Source organism: Nuphar pumila, chromosome 2 (genome assembly GCF_984573655.1).
Source record: "Nuphar pumila chromosome 2, dmNupPumi1.hap1.1, whole genome shotgun sequence".
Taxonomy (NCBI): domain Eukaryota; kingdom Viridiplantae; phylum Streptophyta; class Magnoliopsida; order Nymphaeales; family Nymphaeaceae; genus Nuphar; species Nuphar pumila.
This window is the reverse complement of record NC_143250.1, coordinates 120561179-120588767: the sequence shown is the minus strand read 5'-3', so window position 1 is coordinate 120588767 and position 27589 is coordinate 120561179. Positions and strand designations below refer to the sequence as shown.

Sequence of the window (27589 nt, the reverse complement as noted above, 5' to 3'; positions counted from 1 at the left end):
ATATATATATATATATATATATATATATAATTACAAATCAGAAAATAACGTTTAAATAATAATCCACGGAAAGAAATTGAAGCCAGTCAACCAAACTATTAACCTCTCATTTGTTGTGCATTTAAACTTGTTCTTATCAAAACTTGGGAATGATTTAGAAACAGTATACAAAATATCATCACTGAACTCTCTGCAAAAGTTTTCCTGCCATGATTCTTTGTTGTGTTCCACTCAAGTGCTCTGCATTCATGATTGCATTAGCTACTACGACCACTGTCGACAGTGAGGATGCATTCACCTGCAAAATAAGACATACATGAAGGAAAATCACAAAGTTGGTAGTGTTTATCATACAAATGACCTCATAATACATGGTAGACACCCACCAGAGAAACTTTACCAACAATCCAACAATTCCTTTTACAGTAAGAAGAATGGTGTGCTCCTTTTAGTTTTAAATTGTCTAAAAGACATGATTGATAAATTTGAAAAAATCAGGAACATCAACGAGATATAATCATTACCCAGACACGGCCATTCAACCCAACAGCTATCTCAAATGAAAGCTTCTTCCCAAGGGCCTCAAGAATTGGACAAGTTGGCCTACTCAGCAACCTGATGTGAACAGAAGTAGCACCAATCAGGTCCATTTGAGAACTGAAATTTCTATTTCCAGAATAAAGAGGAACAAGACGCATGGCACTTACAAACGTGCCATCCCAGTTGACGATTCAAACATATAGCCATCTTTCAAAGGACCAAATTCTGCAGCTTTTCCACCATCTACAATTTTAAAGGAACTTAGTGAAGTTTCATGTACAGGTATGGATAAACTTTAGAGACACTATCCAAAGTTTATCCAGGCATCTTTAACACTTTGGCAAAGCAAAAACAACATAATCGCAGGCACTTTTCAGTAAGTTTATAATAAATCCTAAGTTGAAACTCCAAAATTTAACCAAAAAATGCTAAGCACTTTTTACCTGACATTTCAAAGATCAAAAGGAAAAATTTTAATTCAGCTCTTATTCTTAAATATAAGAAAACAGATGAACCTAGAATTCCACATAAAACAAAATCAAGGTTAAGCTGGCCTCAAACAGTTTCGCAAAGGTTATAATAACCTGACAAGTAGCCAGACAAACCAATTCCATATATTTGTCACCCTGGCTGGAAATGAAACCTATAACTGGATCATGATCGACAGGTGTTGGTAAGGAAACATGTTACAGTAGCCTCAGAATGTCGAGATATTTTATATTAATATATACAGCAGAGGAAAAAGAGTATCCATGATGTGGTACCATTAAGAACACTGTTACATGTCATAAGGGCATGCATTAGTTATTTATAGCTAAGGAACTATGGCAACAAATCCATACACAACATATTCATTCCAATTGGCTTTTCAAAGTAAATAACAATTGAAGTTCTCCCAAGTCCATATACAACATATTAATAGAAATTATGTCATGCAACCATTACAGAAACTCATGCCAGGTATTGCATAAAAAATGAGTATAACATGATCAATTTGAGGACTCACTGCAAAACATACTGTGGCAACAAATTCATGCATGAAAATTCCAAATATCTCTTGATAATAACCATACTCGCTGCAAAGTTCTTATGCACCACCATGTGTGTGTGTGTGTAATGAGTTAGTAGAGTACGTGAATTAAAAGATGTTTTCTGTGCTGGTGATGCATACAAAAACATGAAACAGTTACCATCAGTGCAGGAGAGCTCAGGATTCATGCTGCTATTTGCTTTGACAACTCGGACATAAAGCAAGGTACCTATCTACATTATAAAATTGAATCAGTTAGAAAAACAAAAATAGCCATATTTCTGCACACACATGATCCAACAGTGAGCACCATGAGGATCTAAATGGACAATAGCATACATAGCCAATGTTCCCCAAAAAACTTGACGAAGTTTATAACTTATGTATCATGAACCAAAGTACTAAAGAGAAAAAGTCTAAATCTCCACTCGAAAAATAAAATAAATTGCACCACCAAAAACACCCTGAGTCAATGTAACTTGTATAATAGGAAAATGCAGCTCACACTATAGAATGAGTATCAAATATTTTTTTATTAACAACCCAACCTAGACATATGATGGAAACTCCTGTAATAAAACACTTAATGAAATAAAATCCATTCAATGCATTAAGATTTCTTTCCACAAATGAAACTGAATAACAGAAAAGTATTTAAGAGCCTTAATTTTTATAGAAAGAGGTTGCAGATTGACTATAATTGATGACAAGATCCTAACTTGCTGTTAGAATTTGGCTATCAGTGGTTCACACAGTTTGTACATGCACATTTGATAGGGAGAACATTCTTTTTTCAATGGAATAGATTTTGCATTTCTGATATCCTCTGTCCAGATTCAAATCCCATTCAATGCAATTTATTTACATCAACCGAACAGGATTGAAGATGGATGTTTCCTTACTTAACAAGAGTTACATTATCTCTTCAAACTCATTTGCAATCTCCTTGAAGATTGCAATTGGTTTCTTTCTTATCCTGTACAAAGGAAAACATATCATGTCCAAAAAAAGTTACGGTTCAACCTGAATTAATGAATTGTTTAAGGAACTAAATTGTCTATTCTATCCTCTAGGCTCTAGCTATATTCTCTTTATCAAACACTCCATGGCCAGAAAGAAAAGGGAAAATGAAAGTGGTTTTCCTTGGTCAAAGCCTCAAAACCACATTGTGGCATCTACCCCCCAGTTGTCCATTAATGAGCACTACAAATTTGGCTGTTTGTAACATCGCCTTATGTGTCTAATCATAATTAAAATCCAAAATATGCCAAAGAGTCTTCAAAATCCTCAAATAAATATGGTTATCAAATCAGTCATTAAAATTGTATCTTTCTTCATGCTTCCATGCAAAGAATCCAGCATTTCATGAATTGTAAAGATTCCTTCTTGGATAGAATGGCCCTTAAGGGGGGCATTTGTTACACTCCCACCCAAAGGAAGCCTCTTTCCTTTGAAATGGCTACTTTGAAGGGAAAGTGCTTCCCCATGGGGGGAGGTATGAACCATAGTCACAAATATCGGTATCGGCTATATCTCGGTGAGGCTATTTCTCACGATATTATAGGTTTGGTGATAAATCTCAGGAAAATCTAGGGGCTTAAAAAATATAAAAAATAACAAAAAATAAGTAAGAAAATATCATGTTTAGACAAAAAATGTAATGAAATGGTGGTCTTCAACAAATGCACGAATAACTCACAAACAAGTGTCTATTGGAGACACTACAAGCATGACCCTTGAAAGGGTATAAAAGGAAGAACACTTGAAAAATAAATAATATTTTATTCATGAACAAAATGCTTAAGAAGCATAGTGATTTACATTGAAGGGGTTCACCCCTATATATACAAAAAAGTGGAAGAGAGAGGAGAGCTCATTTTGAGCTCTCCAAAAGAGACGTTGGACTGTAGTCCAACGTCTCTTATTATAGTTGTTGGACTACAGTCCAACAACTATTTGCACAGTCAAGTTCCAACAGGAACTTGACTGGATCAAATATCTAGTTTCTATTGAACTAGATGCTAAAAAAGAAAATAAAGAAAAATAGAAAAAGAAAATAATAAAAGAAAATATAATAATATTAAATAATATATATATATATATATATTACAGTTTACATTTTAACACTCTCCCTCAAACTTACGGTACAATGAGCGAAAGTTTGTCTAAGAGGAAGTGAAATCTGGGAGCAGCGAGAGGCTTGGTGAAGAAGTCTGCTAATTGATATTCTGATGTAACATATGGCAGATCAATGGTTCCATGTAAGTATTCCTCTCTGACATAGTGACAGTCCATCTCAATGTGTTTAGTGCGCTCATGGAATGTCCGGTTGCTTGCAATGTAGATCGCACTTTTGTTGTCACAGCACATCTTTGAAGTTTGCGTTGCTTTAGCTCCCATATCCGCTAGCAATCGTCTGAGCCAAACAACCTCCATAGTGGTGGTTGTCATGGCTCTGTATTCAGCTTCGGTGGAGGAAAGAGAGACTTTCTGCTGCTTCTTGCACCTCCACGAAAATAAGCCTTCACCTAGGAACACACAAAAACCAGTAGTTGAATGTCTATTATTGGGATCACCTCTCCAATCAGCATCAGTATATGCAATTAAATTTAATGAAGATGAAGCAGACAAGAAGAGTCATCGTGAAAGAGAGGATTTTAAGTATCTAATAATACGCAAAATTGCTCTCATATGCACGGAGGTGGGAGCATGCTGAAACTGACTGGTTGTATGAACCGCATGAGTTATATCTGACCTAGTAATGGAAAGATAAGAAAGAGCTCCAACAAGCTGTCTATAAGGAGTAGGATCATCAAGAAGTTCTTCATCATCAATTTTCATTTTAACATTGACAACTTCTGGAGTGTCTACTTTCTTATCATCTGTAATTTCAGACCTGGAAACGATATCAAGAGCAAATTTAGATTGAGATATCAAATACCCCCGAGGAGAATAAGCAACTTCAATGCCTAAAAAATATCTTAATAAACCTAAGTCAGTCATTTCAAAGTGAGTTTTAAGAAGAGATTTGATATTTGCAACTCCCTGTTTGTCGCCTCCGGTGATGATCATATCGTCCACATAGAGAAGAAGAATAATGATGCCTGCATCAGATTTCTTAACAAACAAAGCAGTGTCAGTTAAACAAGGTTGAAAACCAATATCAAGCATAACATGACTAAATCGGTCATACCAGGCTTTTGGAGCTTGTTTAAGACCATAAAGAGTTTTTTCTAGACGAAGAACTTTACCCTTAAGGATACTAATACCAGGTGGGGCTTCCATGTATACTTCTTCAACGATATTCCCATTTAGGAAAGCATTTTTGACATCTAATTGAAAGATAGGCCATGTTCTAATGGAGGTCAAGGCTATTAAAGTTCTAACAGTGGTCATACGTGCCACAGGAGCAAATGTTTCTTCATAATCGATGTCATACTCTTGGGCATATCCTTTTGCTACTAAACGGGCCTTATATCTTTCCAGGGTCCCATCACTTTTGGTTTTGACTTTGTACCTACAGCCTATAGGTTTCTTACCTGGAGGGATATCTTGGATCGTCCAAGTATTGGCCTTTTCTAGTGCATCCAATTCTATTTTCATGGCTTTTATCCATTCTATATGATTTTTGGCTTGAGAATAGGATGATGGTTCAACATATGATTGTATTAATGTAATGGCGGCCCTATACGTGGGTGAAAAATATTCATAAGACACAAATTTTTCTGGAGGTCTAGAGATTCTAGACGTTCTTCTAGGTGAGACTTCAGAGTATTTTTGTAATGCACATGGAAGATTTTGCTCTCTACGTCTTGAATATTGTAGACTAACATCCCTATGGATTTGCTCTTCATTATCATCATTTTCAACAACAATAGGACTTTGATCATTGTCAAGGTCACATCCAACATAACATTCATTGGATTTTGAAGTTGGATCAATTAAAAACGAGTATTCAGTGGCATCCTTGGATTTTTCAAATTTAAATAAGCTTTCTTTTTCCAAAAAAGATACATTTCTTGACACATATAATTTGTCATTTTGAAAATTGAAACACCTGTAGCCTTTTTTATTATCAGCATATCCTAAAAAGGCATATGGGATTGCACGAGGAGAGAGTTTGTCATTTTTGTTGGTGAAAACAAAACATTTGCATCCAAAGACTCTTAATCTAGAATAATCTGGAGTTAAATTAACAAGCTTTTCTACTGGAGTTGTATTCTTTAATGAGGAAGATGGCATCCTATTAATGAGGTAGGTGGCAGTTAGGACCGCTTCAGCCCAAAAACGTTTTGGAACTTGATTTGCAATTAGCAATGTCCTAGTAGTTTCCATAATGTGTCGATGTTTGCGTTCGGCTAGGCCATTCTGCTGTGGAGTGTGTGGACATGATCTTTGATGTGTAATACCATGTAAATTGAGATAGTCTTTGAATTCGTTGGACATAAACTCTCCCCCTGAATCAGTGCGAAAAACGGAAATATCATTTTGAAACTTATTTTTAACCATTTTATGAAATATTTGGAAGTTAGCAAAGACATCAGATTTATGTTTAAGAAAATAAATCCAAGTATGTCTAGAAAAGTCATCAACAAAAATGACATAATATGTATAACCACCTTTGGAAATAATTGGTGCGGGGCCCCAAACATCTGAATGTATTAACTCAAGTGGTCGTGAGGAAACAAAAGTTCTACTAAGAAATGGTAACCTTTTCATTTTGCCAAGAATGCAGTCTTTACAAGAAAAATTTTCAGAATTACAAATTTTTTCCAAACTTGGAAAATATTGAATTTTAGACATATGAGGATGGCAAAGTCTTTTGTGTCATAAATCCAATTCTAATTTCTGAATATTATAACAAAATGCATTCTTGGGTAATTCCAAAAAGTCCATGTAATAGAGTCATCCTTCTCTATGGCCTTCCCCAATCAGCTTCCCTGACTGGCGATCTTGTACCCAACAAGCATGAGAAGAGAAGGATATATTACATCCATAATCAGATATTTGCGAGACAGATAAGAGATTCAAATTAAGTTTAGGGATATATCTAACTTCTTGGATAAAAAAAATTTTAGATTTTTGAAGATTTTCAAAACATCCTATTCCTTTTACTTCAAGAGATGTGTCATCGGCTGTAAAAACCTTTGACACACTTGAGTTATTTTTAAGACATTCGGATAGACTATTAACATTTGGGGTCATGTGAAAAGAAACACTAGAATCTAAAAGCCAAGGAAAGTTACCTGGACCGGAGAAAGATGCAACTGCCGCTCCAGTTGAGGCTTCGGTTTAGGAGGATACCCCTTTGAGAAGAGGTTGAAGGATTTCCATCAGTTGAGCCATAGACACAGGTGCATCTTGATCTTTTGACTCGGATTCAACAGATGCAACTCTTTTTTCTTCTCTTCTTTTTAACTTTGGACATTGAGGCCTATAGTGCTCTGGTTCATGACAATGATGACAAATAACTTTTCTTTTATCAAAGTCGTCGTTTTGCCTTCCAAAATGAGGCGGCTTGTAAGTACGAGTATGATTCCCCGGTCTAGATACAGCTAAAACTGAGTCATCATCAACTTTTGGAGTACTTTTTCTAAGTCTATTTTCTTACATAGTGAGCTCTTCTATAGTATCAACAATAGAAGGAATTTTTCCACGATGTAATAGGGCCGATTTGGTGGATTCAAACTCCGGCCTTAGACCATTCACAAATTGATAGAAATGTTTCATATCGAGTTGCTTTTGGCGAAGCTCGATATCTTCGGCACAATGCCATTTGGGCTCAAGAAGAGCCAACTCTTCCCAAAGTTCGGACAACTCATTATAATATTCTTGAATAGTTTTATCTTTTTGAGTCATTGTCTGAACTTTGTCTTGTAAATTGCATACATGTGCAATATCTTTAAGGGAATACATGTTTTTGAGGTATTCCCAAGCCTTATCGGCATGCTCAAACTTAGCTAGACTAGAGCATTTTTTAATGTCTATGCTATTGATGAGCCATGACATAATTTTTGCATGCCCTATCCTCCACTCTTTCCATTTCTTTTCATAAGTGGCTAACGCCTTACTCTTCTCTTCTTCCGTTAGAGAAACCTCTTTATCACCCTCTTTCTTGGTAAGAGATAGTTTAGGTTCCAAATCGGAACCATCCACTATACCCCATAAACCTTTTCCCCAAATGTGTTTCTATTATTTAGCTTCATAGAAATGATGGTGATCTTATCATTGTCATCCATCTTTTACAAGGGTAAGAGAGGAATAAATAGGAGGAGAGAGAGAGAAAAAAAAATAAAAAGAAAAGAAAAAGAGTAAACAAGGGAATAAGAGAGGATACAAAACCAAAATTTTTTGTAGCACAAGTTCGTCTTTCTTCAAACAAATCTTCTTGAGCCAAGAACAAGGTGATAAAACACCTTTTGTAAATGTGGCACGGAAATCGAGGCGGAAGCACTTCAAGATCTAAGGATTTCGTAGCTCTGATACCATGTAATGAAATGGTGGTCTTCAACAAATGCACAAATAACTCACAAACAAGTGTCTATTAGAGACACTACAAGCATGACCCTTGAAAGGGTATAAAAGGAAGAACACTTGAAAAATAAATAATATTTTATTCATGAACAAAATGCTTAAATGCTTAAGAAGCATAGTGATTTACATTGAAGGGGTTCACCCCTATATATACAAAAAAGTGGAAGAGAGAGGAGAGCTCATTTTGAGCTCTCCAAAAGAGACGTTGGACTGTAGTCCAACGTCTCTTATTATAGCTGTTGGACTTCCAACAGCATTTATTATAGTTGTTGGACTACAGTCCAACAGCTATTTGCACAGTCAAGTTCCAACAGGAACTTGACTGGATCAAATATCTAGTTTCTATTGAACTAGATGCTAAAAAAGAAAATAAAGAAAAATAGAAAAAGAAAATAATAAAAGAAAATATAATAATATTAAATAATATATATATATTACAGTTTACATTTTAACAAAAAATACATAAATAACAAAAGAAATAAGTAAAATAAGTTAAAGAAAGAAGAAAAACATATTTAAAATGTAAAAAATAAATAAGAACAGTAAAACTAATTGATAATATAGCGATAATATCATGAGAATATCGCAATATTATCAAATCGGTGATATTTTACCTATATTACCGTTTTCTGAATTTACATCAATAATATCGTGATATTTTAAAAATATCACCGATATCTGTGACTATGGTATGAACCCATTGAGACAGAAAATCTGATATGATAGTCATTTGAACATCAGAACTTTAACTGAACTCGTCTCTCAAGTGGCCATATAATGATGAGTAATTTACTTGGACTACAATAAGAAGATAAGCTAAATGGAGAGATTTTTTCTATATGGAATCGCAAGATTCAATTCTTCCTCAACTCTAAATATTTGGAGTGTACTTTAAAGACTCCTGCTCCTAATTTTCCCAAGCCCGATCCAATCTTGTATTGTGAAGCTCACACTTGGTGGAATAAGTGGAACAAAGATGACAGATGATTATGTATGCCATTCTAAACTCTATAGAGGATCATCACATACCCTCTTTTGAGCATCATAAAACTAGTAAGGAACCTTTGAACATTCTCAAAGCAAAATATGAGGAAGCTACTACTGTTAGAGATCTTAACCTCCACAAGAAGCTACTTAGTATTATCATGAGAGAGGGTACAAAAATTAGGGGTGCCAACAGATTAGATATATCTGATATCCAACCCAATTCTGAATTCGATTAGTCAGATTTGGTTAAGAAAATTGAATCCAATTAATAAATGGATTCGGTTTCGGTATAATTTTGATGGATATTTAAATTCAATTACGTGTATTTTTTCTGAATCAGTATTAGCCTTTTTCATCCAAATCCGAATTCAATTAGCCAATATCCAATTAGTCGGATTTGGTAATGGCTACATCGAACATGAATCCACGTTTAAATCCCTAACAAAAATTAAAGATTATATTCTTGAATCCCATAAAATTGGTAATGATCTTGTTGTTGCGAGGAAACATATTGATGAAGATATTGCATGCCATCTCATTAGTTTATTTATTTATTCATTTTATCTTGATATTTATTAGGGACATGCATATTGTCACAGGCTAATTTTTCATGAGCCTGTGCAGCACCAAGCAAACCCAACATGGCCAGCCTAACGGTCAATGGCATTGAACACTACTCAATGTGCAGGTGGCTAGACTATCCTCTACCCTATGCACCACCCTATGCATAGCAACTTGGATGGATCGACGGCCCTGTGCACCACCCATGTGCAGCTGCCTCAGTGCTCTTATTGAATGTGTGAAAGCAATTGTTGTTCGAGTTCTAAAGAGGGGATGACGTGTGTGCCCCTCCGAACCAACCAACCAAATTCAACAGCAAGAATGTGCCACCTACGGCCGTGACACTGCAGGGAAAGACTGTTACTGGCCCAGCCTTGCGGTCAATTGATAGCTAAATGTCTTAGTGAACAACGCTACTCAAATCACTCACCGACGTCGACGCATTCACTAGCCTGATCATGTGCCACCATGCACAGTTGGAACAGCCCTATGTGATCCTCTGAGGAATCAGCCTTAACTCACACGTGTTAAAGTGTATTGTTTATGTAACACATTTTTTGCATTACACACACACACCTTAGGGATATTTTAGTAATTTTATCGTGTGTCAGTCCACTAGGGATTGATGAGTTTCTAATTCTCTTTATTTTTTACTTTTTCATTTCTTTGTATTTAATGCTTGACAGCGTTCGGTGCTGGGCCAGCCCCTTAATACTTGGAATGCCTATTTAAAGGCACTCCTTCCTCTTGTAACTGTATGCTTGTTGCCAAGCATTGTGCAATAAACTCTATTATTTTTATGTATTTTTGCTCTCTTTTGAGAGTTTGTGTGATTAGCCCTTAGTGGCTCTTTGTATTTGGCTCATTAGAGGCTCTTGTTCTTGTTAGTGTGCACCTTTGTAGCCACATTGTGGCATTGTATTTGTGCACTTGTTGTTTCATTACATGGTATCAGAGCTATTAGTGCTCTTGGACAAAAGCTTGAAGAAGAGATTTGTGGGATCGATGGAGCACTGGTTCGTTGGTTTGTTACCTTGGAAAGCATGCCATCAAACTTCTTCAACATTTTTTTCTTACTTCTCTTCTTCTTTCTTCTCATTCTTATCTTCACTCTTTTCTCCACTATGACAGATAAAGAAATTGTTACGGTCGTTCCCATCAAATTTGATGGGAAGAACTACAATATGTGGGTCGTGGCGGTAAAGAGAATTCTTATGGGAAAAGACTTATGGTATTTTGTTGATGGATCCGCATTGAAACCACAACCAATCCTCACAAAAGTAGTTGTTGGAGCCGATAGTGGATCAAAGGAAGAAAGCCTTAAAGGGAATGAAAACGAAAATGCTATGATTGATTACAAAAAAACTATAAAGAGTAGGAAGTAGGTCATGCCAAGGTTCTTTCCCTCTTTATAGGTAGTATGTGTGAGGAGTCTGTTAAGTTTATATATATATATATTGTCATACATGCATATTTGTTTCATTTTATACATATATATATATATATATATATATATATTCATATATATGTAGATATTGATATAATAGGTAAATATCCTCTAGAGGTATTTTCATCATTTTACTCATGTAAAAATACTGTTCATTAGAAACAATTTTTCTCTTATTTATTTTTATCTTTTTATTTTTATTTTTTTGTCTTTTTTGTAAAGAGCATGGGCTCCATGGTCAAAAGACCATAAAGTCGTTGGGGGCTCCCCAATGGTCACATTTGTGACCGTTGGGAGCTTCCAACGACTCTATTGGGAGCTCCCCAATAGAACCTCATGCTCTCTCTTTGTGTATATATAGGGGTTGAACCCCTCTCTTGTAACCAATGCTTTTCTTAAGCATTTATGCTCAATAAAGATGAATATTTTTTACATTTTGTGTTTTTCTATTTAGTTTCTTAATGTTTTATATGCACTTAGTGCTTGTGTTGTTGCCCCTTGATGGCTATTGTTTTGTCCTATAGTGAACTTGTGTTTGAGCAGATTGTGTTGCGATCTTGTAAGCCCTCAATGGCATTAGTTTGTGCTTATGCACTCTTGTGACCGCAATCTTATAAAGCCCTTAGTGGCATTGTCTTTGTATTTTCCACTATTTCATTACATGGTATCATAGCCAAGAAATTCTTCTTGGCATTTTGCCTCTTTTGGGTCTTGGGATTCTTTGGTTCGAGTTTGTGCTTCCTGAAAGATTCATGATCGTTGTGTGGCTTGGATTCAAGAGAAATATAGACCCGGTATGTATCTTATATTTTTAAATATTTCTTGTGTTATCTATTCCATGCATTATGCATGAGAAAACACTTATTTTCTTTATCGTTATATATATAATTATATATATATATATATATATTTGATTATTAATATTAAAACAAAAAAATCTCTTTAAATGGATTTTTAATCATCGTTGGACTTATTTTTTATTAAATATCTTATAAGACTTATCTGCTTATTTTTTAGCAAATTAGATATATTTATGTTTTGAAAACATGTTTGAATCTTAAATTTTTTAAAACTTGCTTTGATATATATATATATATGTGTGTGTGTGTGTGTGTGTACAATCGTGTATGTTTGAGCATGTATTCTTGGCATTTAGATGTTTTATTTGAACAAGTCATGATTATAAATGTCAAATCATGCTTGTATTGTTAAACTTGGTTTTGTTCTTTTTGATAAATTGTTATATATTTTAAAATAATTCGAGATATTTCAAAATAATGATGTTGTGTGTATTTTACAAGTATAATTTTATGAAATTTTGCTTGAACTTGTGTTTAATATTTCTCTTTACTCTTAGTATATTAAAAGTAGCATATGAAGTGTTAAAAATTATGATCTAGCTTATAAAATAATTTGTATTGATATTTGATTCTTATGCACTTATAATTGCCTTACATGATGAATAAGATTGTTTGTTCGTGCATAAGGTATTGAGCATAATTTTTTATAGGAAGTCATTCACTTTAATAAATGTCCCTTACGGGTCTTTTGTTGGACAATAGTTATGATATTAGGTGTTTATATTGTTGATCCTTTTTGTGGAACTTATGATTATGTTATTATTCTCATGGCATTATTTTACATGCAATGTATATGATTTAAATATTGTGTTGCATACTTGGTTTTTAATAAAATACTAAGTTGAGAATCATGAGAAAATGTTGTGTTTTTATTATTAGAGTTATATGTGTTTCTCTCATAGTTCACTTTAGTACTTGTCTATTATTGATGGACTTGTTTGTCCACTTAGATCTTTGGTGGACATGTGAGTTCTTAATTAAAGACTCGTGATTCATTGTATACTTGTTATTTATAAAATATAAATTTTTACATTGTGCCCTTAGTGCTTTAAATCTATTACTTGCATATATGCTTAAATTTGTTCCTATGCATGTCTTTTGTATGAGATATGTGGCTTAAAATTATTTAGATTATTGAATATACATGAGTTCTTTTGATCTCTTTATAAGAATCCATGATTAATTGTACTTGTGTATGCACTTGCTTTTTTATATGGTTATTTAAAAATCTCTATATATTTTTTGAAATTATGTAATAAATTGGAAAGTGAAGAGATGTGTAATACCAATAAGTCCAACAATCTTTTGTTGTATATCAGCTTCTAAATGTTCAATTGAGAGTGTTGGACTGGTTTATTAATTGCTTTTTCTAAATTATGGTCCAAGATACAAAGCCAAACTTTCCAACGATTGGATTTGGATGGTTTCTAGACCATCGCAAATCTCCATGTTAAGGACAAAGCGCAAGGAAAGGTCCATGTGCTCTATAATGCCTCAATTTTGTCCATAAGTCCCACTATGCACAAGTTTGCCCATCTATCCAATGTGTAAGGTGGGCGGCACATGTTTCAAATTCCTTGCGAAAAATTGACTCTTTCTTACTTTGTCGCATGTTCTAGCAGCAATCTTCCCAAAATAAAGGTAATTGCTGCAGACTTCCAATAATTATTATTCTTAGGCTAGCGCTTGATCAACTCACCTCCCACATAGTTGTCATCCTCAAATAGAAGGCCTTCCTACATGTTATTTTGCATGGACTTCGGTACTCAATCTTAATTATGCTCTAAGGTATTACATGTGTAAACATCCATACTTTCCAATTTAAGTTAAAATTTGTCATTGTGAGAAATACCTTCAACTTTTCCAGTTTAGGAAAGGAAGAAGATGGGATGGAAAGAATAGAGCTGTCAGAGAGAAAATTTGAATAAAAAAGTGCAGGAAGCAGAAGTGAGAAAGAAGAGGCTGAAAAGTACGTGAGAAATGGGAATGAAAAGTCATTATGGAGCATTTAAAATGTGATTTAAAATTTTTTTAGAATGCACAAACAAATAGAGTCAAGGTTGTTATACTAATTCATCATAAAATTTGTTAACTAAAGTTTTTTCTTCCAATTTAAAGTACATGTTCATATAATACATGTTTGACCTAAAATAAATTTCTTCTTTTTTTACTACATGATTATAAAATTAGTTTATTATACATATATTAAATATTGAAACAAGATCTGACTCAAACATATCTAAGCAATATCATTACTGACTAATATAATTATCTAGTAGGCAACAAATAATAGATGAATTTTAGCATGAACACATGATAGTATATAACAGCATACTTGCTCTTATAATGATAAAATAGTATAGATATTTGCATGGACACGTTTTCTCAAATGAACATAAAATACCTTCAAATTTTATAAAAATAATAATATTTTCATTTTACAAGATTATAGAAAACACAATAAGATTTATTATCCAATCTAATTAAAATATGTGAACTATGGTGTTGTTATTAAACAATAACCTGATTAATCATGTAAATGTGTTGCTTTTTAATGAAAGTTCAATTCTCAAATTAAAAATCTCATGTCCTTGAAAGTGTGCTTCCCATGATAAGGGATCGGAATTTTAGAAGTGCGCAAACTTCCAACTTTTGAAGTGGCTTTTTACAAAGCAAGCTTCCAAAGATAGGTAGAAGATTCAGGTAACCATGGAAATGGAGTATCTATCAGCTATAAAATCAAGAATCATGTGATGCTAAGACTAAGGTAAATTATCTATGTAACATAGATACGGCAAACGGCCCACTGTATCCGTGTTGACACGCCTGGGTACGGGTACCAGGTGCAGCACGGGTACGTTGTGGATCAGGTCCAACTAAGACCCAACCCAAAATCCAGCTTTTTTACCCGAAAAGAGAGAGAGAGGAGCAGGAGGGAGGAAAGGGAAGAAGGAGAAGAAGAAATAGAGGAGACAGAGAGAAGAAGGAGAAGAAACGGAGGAAGAAAGTGGTGGAGAGAGAGAGAGGAGGGGGAGGCATACATGGGACTCGTCTTCTCCTTCCTCTTCTTGTAGAAGCTTCGAGAGAGAGAAAAATCAATGTTGTCAGTATCGTACAATACGGTACGATACACACCCATATCTCAATACGGGTGTGTATCGTAGGTGTATCACATGTATCGTATGATATGATGCCTAAATCATGTTTTTATATTTTTAGGTTTTAAAGGGTTTTTTAAGGCTCAAACCCTCATTCGTATAGAACATACTTGAGAGCTTCTCACGCACCCTAGGAGCCATGAGACCATTTTGGGGGGCGATCTTTGTGGTGGGGAGAGGGCTTTTGTGATTTTGTTAAGTAGCAGTGCATTTCTATCGTTTTCTCACCCAAAGAAGTGGGTTACGGTAAAAAAATGCATTTTCACCATTTTTTTCAGTCAAAAAAATGGGTTAAGGTAAAAAATTCTTTATTATGAGTAAAATTACAAACTCTCCAAAAACAATGAACCTCGGGGGCGCTGTCCCCCACCAACTTACTGCGAAGTTGGATCCATGAAAATTAAAGATTTATATCAAGGTAGAAATTAAGCTCCACACTCCAACAAAAATGGCATCAGATGATTCGACATGGCAATGAGACACTCAAGTAATGAGTGAAAACTGATTGAAAATCGAGTGCAACCATTGACATAATATTTTTTTATGTAATATGAAAGTATGAGTCTCGTGACATGTTCTTAATTGCAAGATATTTAATATTTTGCATTATTCTTGTGAGATAGTTGATGTTTGATGATGTCTTATGCAGCTCATAGAGACATAAATGCTTCATATATGATTTTATGGTTGCATTTTGTGTATTTCATCATTATTTCGTGTGTTATGATTTTTTAAAAAATTTATTGTTTTCTGATTTTTTAAAAAAATCAAAATTTACTATTTTTTATAATACGATATGATGTGTATCTTATTTTGGGCCCGACCGATACAGATTACGATATGATACTTACAACCTTGAGAAAAGGGACAACTATTTTTACATTTTATTTTATAAAATTTCATGCACCCTCCGTTTTTTTTAAAAAAAATCATTCACACCCCAATCTTCCCAAAATATCATCCACACCCCAATCTTCCCAAAATATCATCCACACCCCAATCTCCCCAAAATATATATAATATATATACAAAATGGATTGGGTTCAACCCGATCCAAAGTCCAAACAAATGATATATATATATATATATATAATTCAAAATTTACTATTTTTTACGATACAATATGATGTGTATCTTATTTTGGGCCAGGCTGATACGGGTTATGATACGATACTTACAACCTTGAGAAAGAAGGACAACCCCTTTTACATTTTATTTTAAAATTTAATGCACCCTCCCTTTCTTTAAAAAAATTTCATTCACACCCCATTCTTCCCAAAATATCATCCACACCCCCCAATCTCCCCAAAAATATATATACAAAATGGATTGGGTCCAACCCAATCCAAAGTCCAAACAAATGATAATATATATATATATCGCTGCAATTTTTGAAATCGTCGTGTTGTACCGGCACCTGTACCCATGTAACATAGATTATCATCTACCACAAAATATGTCAAACTTAGAAGAAAACGAGCTTCAAATAGTCATAATTTCCCTATGCTCTAAGCTACATCTCTTTTCGATTTCCATTCAAGCCAATGCCCCATATTAGGGTAACCATTGTAATAAAATATGCGGAAAAGCAAAGAGTGCACTAAGCACTTACAACATCAAACAAAAGGGCTAATACCCAAACCCACAAGAGACAACACAACATAAAAATATAAATGTCTCTTATTGAAAGAGAGAGAGCTCTCAAGAGTGAAGAATACAAGAGGGGTTCACCCCTATTTATACACAAGAGAGGGAGAGGGAGAATGGCCAAGAGGCCTTAAAAGGAGAGCCACCTAGGGGCTCCCCATGTAGTCGTTGGGAGCCCCCAACGGTCACAAATGTGACCGTTGGGAGCCCCATCGACTACATGGTGGGGCCCCTTTTGTGTGAGCAAAAAACATAAAAATAAAAAATATGTTTTACAAAAAAATAAAAGGGAAAATAAAAGAGGAAAAACAAGTACCCATATCGGGTACTTGTGAAATGACTAAAATACCCCTATCGGGTATTACATATATATATATATATATATGAATTACATGCATTTTAACACCCTCCCTCAAGCTTTACGGGGATATAACCGAAAGCTTGTTAAGGAGAAACAAAAACCGAGGAGCCGCAAGAGCCTTAGTGAAGAAGTCCGCCAACTGGTATTCTGATGTGACGTAAGGTAGTGCTATGGTTCCTCTTAGGTATCCATCACGAACGTAATGGCAGTCCATCTCAATATGCTTAGTACGCTCATGGAAGGTGTGGTTGCTTGCAATATAGATTGCGCTTTTGTTGTCGCAACACATCTTCGAAGGAGTAGAGATGACAATGCCCATATCCCTGAGGAGGCTTCTTAGCCACACAAGTTTCATGGTTGTAGTGGCCATAGCACGATATTCTGCTTCTGTCGAGGACAAGGATACTTTGTGTTGCTTCTTGCATCTCCAAGAAATCATAGTCACCTAAGAAAACACAAAATCTGGTAGTTGAGACTCGGTCATTGGGGTTTCCTCCCCAATCTGCATCAGTATACGCAATTAAATCAAGTGACGAGGTAGAGGAAAGAAAAACTCCCTTAGTTATGGAATTTTTGATATATCTGACTATCCTTAAGACTGCACTCATGTGCACGGTTGTAGGAGCATGTTGAAACTGACTGACAGAGTGGACGGCATGAGCAATGTCTGGCCGTGTGATGGATAAGTAGGTTAGAGACCCAACAAGTTGCCGGTAGGGAGTAGGATCCTCGAGAGGTGTTTCATCTTCCAACCTTAATTTTGCATTGATGACTTCTGGGGTTTCTGTCTTCTTATCATCGGAGATACCAGATTTGGAACAGATGTCAGTAGCAAGTTTCATCTGAGAGAGAATGTACCCTCGAGGAGAGTATGCCACTTCAATTCCTAAAAAATATCTTAAGAAACCAAGGTCAGACATATCAAAATTTTCTTTCAAAACCTTTTTAATATCATTAATGCCTTGCTCATCACTTCCTGTGATATCATCAACATAAAGTAGTAAAATAACTACTGAAGACCCTGCATTTTTCACAAACAAAGCAGTGTCAGTATAACATGAACGAAAATTCAAACTTGTCATTACATTACTAAATCTATCATGCCACGCCTTTGGGGCTTGTTTTAAACCATATAATGCCTTTTTAAGTTTGAGAATCTTATTTTTACCAATACATACTCCTGGTGGAGGATCCATGTAAACTTCTTCATTTAATTCGCCATTTAAAAATGCATTCTTAACATCGAGTTGATAGATAGGCCATTTTTTCACTGACGCAATAGCAATAAGAGTCCTAACACTAGTCATTCTAGCAACAGGTGCGAAGGTTTCTTCATAATCTATACCATATTCCTGAGCATATCCTTTAGCAACTAACTGTGCTTTATAACGTTTTAATGAACCATCACTCTTGGTTTTGATTTTGAAGACCCATCTACATCCTATTGATTTCTTTTCAGTGGGTAACGAAGTTATTTCCCAAGTTTTTGCTTTTTCAAGGGCACTAAGCTCTAGGTTCATGGCTTCAACCCATTGGGGAATATCTTTGGCCTCATTATAGTGTGAGGGTTCATGAAATGAATGCAACGCAATTAGACATGCTCTATATCTTGGAGTTAGGGACTCATAGGAAACAAACCTATTAGGAGGATTGGAGATCCGACTGGATCTCCTTAAAGAGGTTTCTTCTATGTTGGATCCTTGAGACTATTTTTCTAAGGCGCTCATCTGAGTTTGTTGACCACGCCTAACATATGTTTGGATTGGTCTATTATTCTCATCTATAACATTATCAAGAGGAATTTCCTCTAGGTCATTCAAAGACTCATTAGAGATTTCCTCTTCTTGAGGAGTCTCATCTTCTTGAGATAGAAGATCAAACAAAAAAGTATATTCACTTTCGTCAATATCTTTAGTTTTCACAAAACCATTTTCATTTTCCAGAAATGTTACATCTTTGGATACATAGAGTTTGTTATTTTTCAAGTCAAAACATCTAAAACCCTTTTGATTTTCTCCATAACCCAAGAAAACGCATTCAATAGCTTTAGGAGATAATTTGTCCCGTTTATGAGTAAGGACAAAACATTTACATCCAAAAACTCTTAATCTATTTAAGTCGGGTGTTCTTTCAAATAGTTTTTCGTATGGAGATGTATTTTGTAAGGATGAAGATATCATTCTATTTATTAAGTAAGTTGAGGTTAAGGCCGCTTCGGCCCAAAAATTCTTTGGAATTTCTTTGAAAATAATGAGTGTCCTAATGGTTTCCATGATGTGTCTATGCTTTCTTTCGGCCAAGCCGTTTTGTTGGGGAGTCCTAGGGCACGATCTTTGATGACAAATTCCATTTACTTCTAAATATTTTTGAAATTCATTTGACAAATATTCTCCACCCGAATCGGATCTAAGAGTAGAGATATTACTTGAAAATTGATTTTTAACTATCATATGAAATTTTTTGAAAAAATCAAAGACTTCGGATTTTAAATTGATAAAGTAGATCCATACATACCTAGTGTAGTCATTGATGAAAGTGACGTAATAGGAGTACCCTCCTTTAGACATGACGGGGGAAGGACCCCAAACATCCGAATGGACTAACTCAAAAGGTTTTTTGGACACAAAAGTTCGGTTTGGAAAAGGAGTAGATTTCATTTTGCCAAAAATACAATTCTTGCAAACAAAATGTTTCTCATTACAAAATTTCTTTCCAAATGGAAATGAGTACATTTTTTAGAAACTTGGATGTCCAAGTCTTTGATGCCAAATATCAATATTTTTATCTTGGACATGGTTACAAAAAGAGTTAGTGGGGAGTTTCAAGTTGCTCATGTAATAGAGATCTCCCCTCCTATGGCCTTGCCCAATCAGCTTCCCGGACCGGAGATCCTGTATAGAGCAATCCTTAGTTGAGAAGGAGATTTTACATTCATGATCACATATTTGAGCAACAGAGAGGAGATTTAAATTAAGTTGAGGTACAACTCTCACGTTTGGCACAAAGAAATCTTTTGAAAAGTTTAAGGTTCCAAAACTTTTTACTTGTAAAGATGTACCATCGGCAGTTGAAACATAGGAGTTTTTATAATTATTACATAAATCGGAAAGCACATTTTCAAGGGGGGTCATATGAAAGGAAGCTCCAGAGTCAAGGATCCAAGACGACATACCTGGAGGAGAGGAGGAAGTTACGGCGGCACCCGAAGTTGATGGAATCTTGAGTAGAGTTTGTAGTGCTTCCGATAGTTGAGCAAGAGAAAAAGAGTCATTTCCTTTGATTGCTTCCTCTTTCTTTTGAGTAGCTTCTTCAACGGAAGCAACCTTATTTTTTGGTGCTTCATTCAACTTAGGGCAATTAGGTCTTATATGACCCGGTTCTTGACAATGATGGCAAATGGTTTTTCTATAGTTGCCATTATAGTTATTTTGCCTTCCAAAATGTGGAGGTTTGTAAGTTTTCATATGGTTGTCGGGTTTTGATACGGCCAAGACATCATCTCCTCCTTTAATCATGCCAAGACGGGTTTCCTCTTGGCATATTTCGGCTATGGCATCTTCCAAGGGAAGAGGCTTTGATCTATGTAGGAGGGAGGATCTAACTTGTTCATATTCGGGCCTAAGCCCATGTAAAAATTGGAAAAAGTGTTCTTTTTCCATTTGTTCTCTCCTTAACTCCACATCTATACTAGAAACCCATTTTGGTTCTAGTAAAGATAGCTCATCCCATAGAGGGCCAAGAGTGCTAAAGTAGTCCCTAACACTCATTTCTCCTTGCTTGATAGTCCGGATTTTTTCTTGAAGAAAGAATTGACGAGCAAGGTCTTTTTGGGTAAACATACCTTTCATGAAAAACCATGCTTCATTTGCCATCCGAAATTTGGCAATGTTGGCGCAAATTTTGAGCTCCACATTGTTCATGAACCAAGCAAGAATCTTGGCATGCTTACTTTCCCAATCTTCTATTTTAGATTGGTGATCTTCAATGGCCTTCATGCGAGCATCTCCTTCAAGAGCTTTTTCTTGATCACCTTCCATCTTAGTTAGTTGGAGTTGTGGTTCCGGAATGGTGCCCATAACGTATCCCCAAAGATTTTTCCCTTTGAGGTTGTTTTCCATGGCGGTGGCCCACATCATGTAGTTGGAGCCATTTAGCTTGAAGGAGAGATCAATTTTTTGTTCTCCTTCCATAATAATCACTCACAAGAGGATAAAAGAAGAGAGATACAACACGAAAAAAATATAGCTACACAACTAGCTATATTAAGAAGAAGAGCATACACAAGGCTCTGATACCATGTAATGAAATATGCGGAAAAGCAAAGAGTGCACTAAGCACTTACAACATCCACTAATGAGCAAACAAAAGGGCTAATACCCAAACCCACAAGAGACAACACAACATAAAAATATAAATGTCTCTTATTGAAAGAGAGAGAGCTCTCAAGAGTGAAGAATACAAGAGGGGTTCACCCCTATTTATACACAAGAGAGGGAGAGGGAGAATGGCCAAGAGGCCTTAAAAGGAGAGCCACCTAGGGGCTCCCCATGTAGTCGTTGGGAGCCCCCAACGGTCACAAATGTGACCGTTGGGAGCCCCATCGACTACATGGTGGGGCCCCTTTTGTGTGAGCAAAAAACATAAAAATAAAAAATATGTTTTACAAAAAAATAAAAGGGAAAATAAAAGAGGAAAAACAAGTACCCCTATCGGGTACTTGTGAAATGACTAAAATACCCCTATCGGGTATTACATATATATATATATATGAATTACATGTATTTTAACAACCATCTTCCCACCTTCCATGCTTAAATTAGAATTATTTTACAAGTTAGGCAAAAGAGGGTTTAACAATCAAATAAATATCCACTTTGTGGGATCTATCATGATCAGAGTTGCCAGTCAAAGAAGCGGGAGCGGGAAGCGATATGGGAAGCGGAAGTGGGAAGCGAGGCACTTTCAAAATTTTAGGAAGCGGGAAGCGTGGAACGACTTAAAAGTAAACAAAGAGTTATCTCGGAACCAACCTAGGAAGAGAACCGGAAGCGAGTGGGAAGCGAAAAAAGAGATAAATAAATAAATAAATAAATAAAAATACAAAAAGAAAAAGAAAAAAAAGGGGGAAGCGAATTGGAAGCGAGGGGGAAGCGAGCTTCCCATTTAGGGGAAGCGAGCGCGCTTCCAAACTACAGCGCTTCTGGTAACCTTGGTCATGATTGAGTATGCAAAGAGGTTCTGCCACATATAATGCTCCGTTCTATCAAATCTGACTCATTCTACAAAATCCACCCCAGATTCAGCATTCCAGAATGAGAAGTTCATTAGAAATCAAGGTTGGTTGTGCCAAGTTCCGTTGCAGTGTCAGTGATAGACACATAAAGGAGTAGTGGCCTTCCAGGGATTGGAGGTGATCGCCGTAAAAATGAGGTACCACGTAAAAAGGATTATGAAAGACTGACAGAGAAAGGAAAACAAACTAAAGCCTCCAAAGTCATCGTAGGCAATGCCATAACTGAATCAGAAGGCTACAGCTCTAAACCATACAATCCATAGAAATTATGACAGCACTTTAAAGTCTTCAGCAGATACATATCTCAAAAGTGTTCCTCTATGCTTGGTTACATATTTACAGGTTTTAAACAAGGTCTTATAACTTATTCATGGTTCTTACCTCAAACTTTGGTATATTTCTCCTGGTTCCCCCTTCAAATGCAAGCACGGGAAGGAATGCTACTGTTGGCCCTTTTATATCCACTAAAAAGTTCTGTACCAAAACAAGAAGGAACAAATAAAAATAGTAGCATTAAGGGTCATGAAACAAGAGCAGGGAAACATGATGAACTGATAAGAAACCATAATTTCACAGTAATATGCATAAATCAGTACCTATGACCATCCACAGAAATTGGGAAAAAGAGCTGGGAAAAAGATCACAACAGGGAAAAGAAAAGCATGATATTCAATGCCAATTATTTTAATATTAACATTACCGTACATTATGCTTAGTGAATAGCATACTGACTTACTCTGCAGAAAAGCTAAACATATATGCATCAATTATAGATACTTCCTAAAACTTCCATAATCGATCTTAGAAGCAAAATAAAACAAAAAAAAGACTAGGAGATAAGTCGCACAACAAAAATTCAAGGGACCCTAAACTAACATTGATTCATTTTTCATTCCTTTTTGTAGAAGAAATTATTTTATTAAATTTCTTGTTTGTAATATGTTAAGGATGAAAAGCTAATAAGAGGAAACATGGAGCAATTTCATATAAAGCATATTCTTATATTGTAACATGCATCATAAGGGTCCCATATACAAGTTTACAGTACTGCAATTTTGATTATGATAAGTTCGATAGAGCACAACCTACCAAATAACCCCAAAAAAAAAATCAACTTCTCTTATTGATTGTCTTCACCAATTATAACAAAAGCACAAATGAAATGATATGCTTATGTCAGAGCCATTTTCTTTACCCTTCTTTTTTTTCGGCATTACGCCTAGTCCGACATTATCATTGAGGGGCACTTCATATAACTATTAAATAGGACACATGGGATGCCTTACAAAAAAAACAGATTCCAAAAATACATATGAAGAGAAATTAAAACTTTTCACGTTGATATTTTCAAGTACCAAAAGAACATATGTATCTCATGACACAAGGTGTGTTAGTGCTACCTAGACTAGACATTCAACTTAACTTTCAACCACATTAGAATTAAAGGCTTTGTCGGAAAGAAAAGGGGCAGAGGTGTTGGGGAAGAAGTCCAAAGGGAACAAGAAAAGGAATCACTACTGAAGCTCCATGATTTCCAAAATGGATTCACAGATTCTTCCGTTCCTTCTATAAGTGTATTCTAAACCTTTTTTTTTAATCTAGAATTTCCCTATGATTATACCAGAATACATGTAGATTATATAAATCATAATCTGCCCCTGCTAATAACTGTATAATGAGACATTGAATGCAAAATGCAGATGCTTAAGCCATTCTGAAATTCAACTTTTCCATATATGTGACCAAGTAGTTGCCATATTTGCGAGATAAGAAGCCCTCTCACTTGATGATATCCTTGTATTACGTCCATACCCCTCACACTCTCAGAAATGTTATTCTTCTTCAGCTGGGCTTTTGCAACAGCTTTCTATGCTTCTTTGACAGTTTCAATGCACATGAAAAGTTCCACAACAATGGTCGAAAGACCCTTGATGACCATCTCGATTAACTTTTTTCTTGACTTGTGAATCAGGTGAATTAGACTGGTGACTGAGCTATGTCATGTTAGCTTTGATTTTTGAAGATAATGAAGATGATGATAAAAAACACAATATGGAAGTGAATAAGGGTCAGATAAATGCTTATTGATAACTGAGTCATACTTGAAACAGGATCTGATAATTATCATTTAACGACATGATTTGTTTATATTTATTTATCATACAGATTGCCACTATCAAGAACTGGAAATTTTTCATGATAATCAAGGCTCATCTTCTTAGTTATTTTATCTACTAAAAGAAATATAAACAAGAAAACAAGAATATGAAATTATGTACAAACAGTCTTAGCCATACTATGGCAACGCAATTCTTATGATATTATCAGTTCCCTATAAATCCTGACAGAATCTTGGTATTTTGAAAAAATAATAATAGATTTTTATTTTTTCCAAAAGTGTCAAGAGAAAGGTAGAAATTTTCAAAATATAGAAAAACAATGGTAAAAAAACATATTTAAGTATAGAAAAACAAGAACAATCAAAGTACTGCACAAATCACAATAATATTACAAGTTTACAACAACCAGATGCCTATATTCAGTTCAGAACCATGCATGCCTAGAACAAATGACATGTTAAAACCAAAAAAAAAGGACAAAGAAAAGGGTCAAAGAAGACTTGCACATATAGTTAAAGTACATTGAATAAACTTTCAGCAAAACAGAGTAGGAATTGAAGAAATACACTGACTATGCTATATGACTTGATGCGAAGAAAGAACTTTACTGTTATATTTTGTACATTACATCATCCAAGCATGGAGTGGTCATTTTATGAGTAATGAGACATGACACATAATATAGATGCACTGTAGACATAATGTCAAGTAACAATAAGCTTGACACATCAGATACAAATACAAATCCTTGCAACTTTTAAGCAGAGAACAAGTTATCAACAAACCAAAATAACCAAATGAAGCCCATCCATAAATGCTTACGTCTGATTTGCAATCAACAACAATACCAAGAACTGTATCGCCCACAGATGGTACATACTGCACAGACAGAAACCAAATCAGGTTACACCATGATCATTGTTACAAACATTTAAAAGCATAAAGTTTAGTACAATAAGGACATAACCACAAAAGGGAGATTTTCCTTGTAATGCTGTTCATAGCTCCAATGAAAGCAGTTGACAACATGTTCAGGCATTAAATAGACAGGAGGTCATGAAAGAGCATGAACATTGAAAGTCAGGCTCCAGAAAAGGATCAATTTGCAGTTAAAAATGATAGAAAACTTATCAATGAAGCAACATATTTAACATATAAAATCTTCAAATAGATCCAAACTACAAGCTCAGGATCATTAGAGGGAAACACATCTTATCTCATGAAAGACCACAAAACTCATCAGGCATATTAACTAAGCTGCTTCATATTTCAGTCACCAATTTTCAGAAACTAGAAAATCAAAACAAGCTGCAATGATTCTGGCTAGCAGATATCCTTGCTAAGATGCACAAGGCATGGCCTTTCCACTCACCCTCTTCTCGGAGCTTTCCACCCAATATTTATTCGGTTTAGAGAACCTAAGCCTCCCAGCCATCGTGACAGAGATAGCATCACAGTCCTGAAAATTAAGTCATAATGAATGATAAGCGGAAATATGAGAAAAAAAATCAACGCAAATTAAGGGAATAAAAGAAAAAAATAAGGATAACAAATAAAATAAACATTTCACTGCAAGGGTATCCGAGTACAAGAAAATAGAGCCAAAAAGAACCAAAGAAAATTTCAAAACCATTATATGACATTCCAACATGTGAACCGAACTACTGCAAAAAACTTTGGCTACAAAAATGATAACCACATATAACATACATAAAGGCTGCAACACCATTCAGATGCAACCATATGCACAAATCATCGTGTCATGCTTAATCCGAAATAATATCTTAAGAGATCAAATAAAAACAGTAAAGAAATGTAAAGCTAGACCCATTCTGTACATGGTCTAAAGGCACCAAAATTAAAACTACATATGTTTCAAAGCTATGATTAGCTGGTCTGATAGTTAAGACTTAAGACCAAGGTGATCTTCTTTCCAAATTCGTGTCTCCATTGAATTTCAATTAAGGTGGGGAACAGCGAGCCAGTTGTTGCAAACTGGAAGCAGGAAAAGAGAAAAAGTAAGAAACTAGCTTTCCAAGGCACCATAACATGAAGCATAAATGGACGGCACGAGTGTGGAAAAACTCACATTATCATGTTATCAAACGGCAACAATAAGCTGGTCTGTTAACTAAGGAACTAAAGTAATTCTATGTTTTTTTCAAAATATAATCTCCAATGAGGTGGAGACCCAGAAGCACAGATAGCCACGTAAAAAAAACTAGCATTTTTTTAAGATAGCGCTCTGAATTCAGATCACAAAATCAAATCGCCAACAATGCAAGGGCAGAGACATCAGCCCCAAAAACTGGATTTCATGGTTGTCATTGCCTCCATGAAATCTTAAGCGCATACAGCCACCACCATAATGAAACGAAACACAAATATAACAGTAGAACAAACAGCCTTTACTGATACAAATAGTAGAGAATCTTATCACAAAAACTGAATAAACTGATAACTACCGAATTTTGGGTATGCTTATTCTGTCTAACCAAGAACGTGGGGAAGTGATTTCTGATGATAAGAAATAATAGTAACCAAAGTTGTTGTCACATCACCAACATCATGGTTTATTGGATAAGTCTAACCATAACCCGATACTTGAGCAACTAATGGAAGCAGAGGAGAAAAACGAAGGCATATCGATGATGGGTGATTGAGTAAGAGAGGGATTAAGGATTTACTTAACCTGGCGCATGCCTCCTGCGAGTTTGAGGGTCTGGTTTACCATCTTGGACAAGTCAAGAACCACATCGCCCGGTGCCTAGAAAAACAAGAAAACTCAACAACGAGGGAGATTTTTTGTGAAGAAAAGAACTCCCCAAATAAGGAAAAAAAATAAGAAAAGAAAGGAAGGAAACCAACAACGAGCTGATCGACGAAGGGCGATATGTTCGAGGATTCTTCCTCCTTCATTATCTCTCTCTCTCTGAAGAACTGAAGAACAGGAAGCAAGAGCGGCAATGTTCCCCAAAAACTCTAGCAAAAAGAGAGAGCGAAGCACTCTAATAATGTCTAAGAACAATTGTAGAACGTCAAGGCTCCCGC

At 35.4% G+C, this 27589-nt stretch overlaps 1 protein-coding gene across 1 annotated transcript; it reads right to left on the bottom strand.

Moving 5' to 3' along the window:
- LOC149846943 (uncharacterized) lies at positions 1–27589 on the bottom strand. The gene is made up of 9 exons (XM_089998223.1): positions 27407–27589; positions 27231–27305; positions 25911–25997; positions 25361–25417; positions 22800–22892; positions 1731–1803; positions 708–783; positions 525–615; positions 1–298 (listed from the first exon to the last, which is right to left on the bottom strand). Exons 1-9 carry the CDS (start codon positions 27455–27457, stop codon positions 179–181), a joined length of 723 nt encoding a protein of 240 aa, XP_089854349.1. The 5' UTR covers positions 27458–27589; the 3' UTR covers positions 1–178.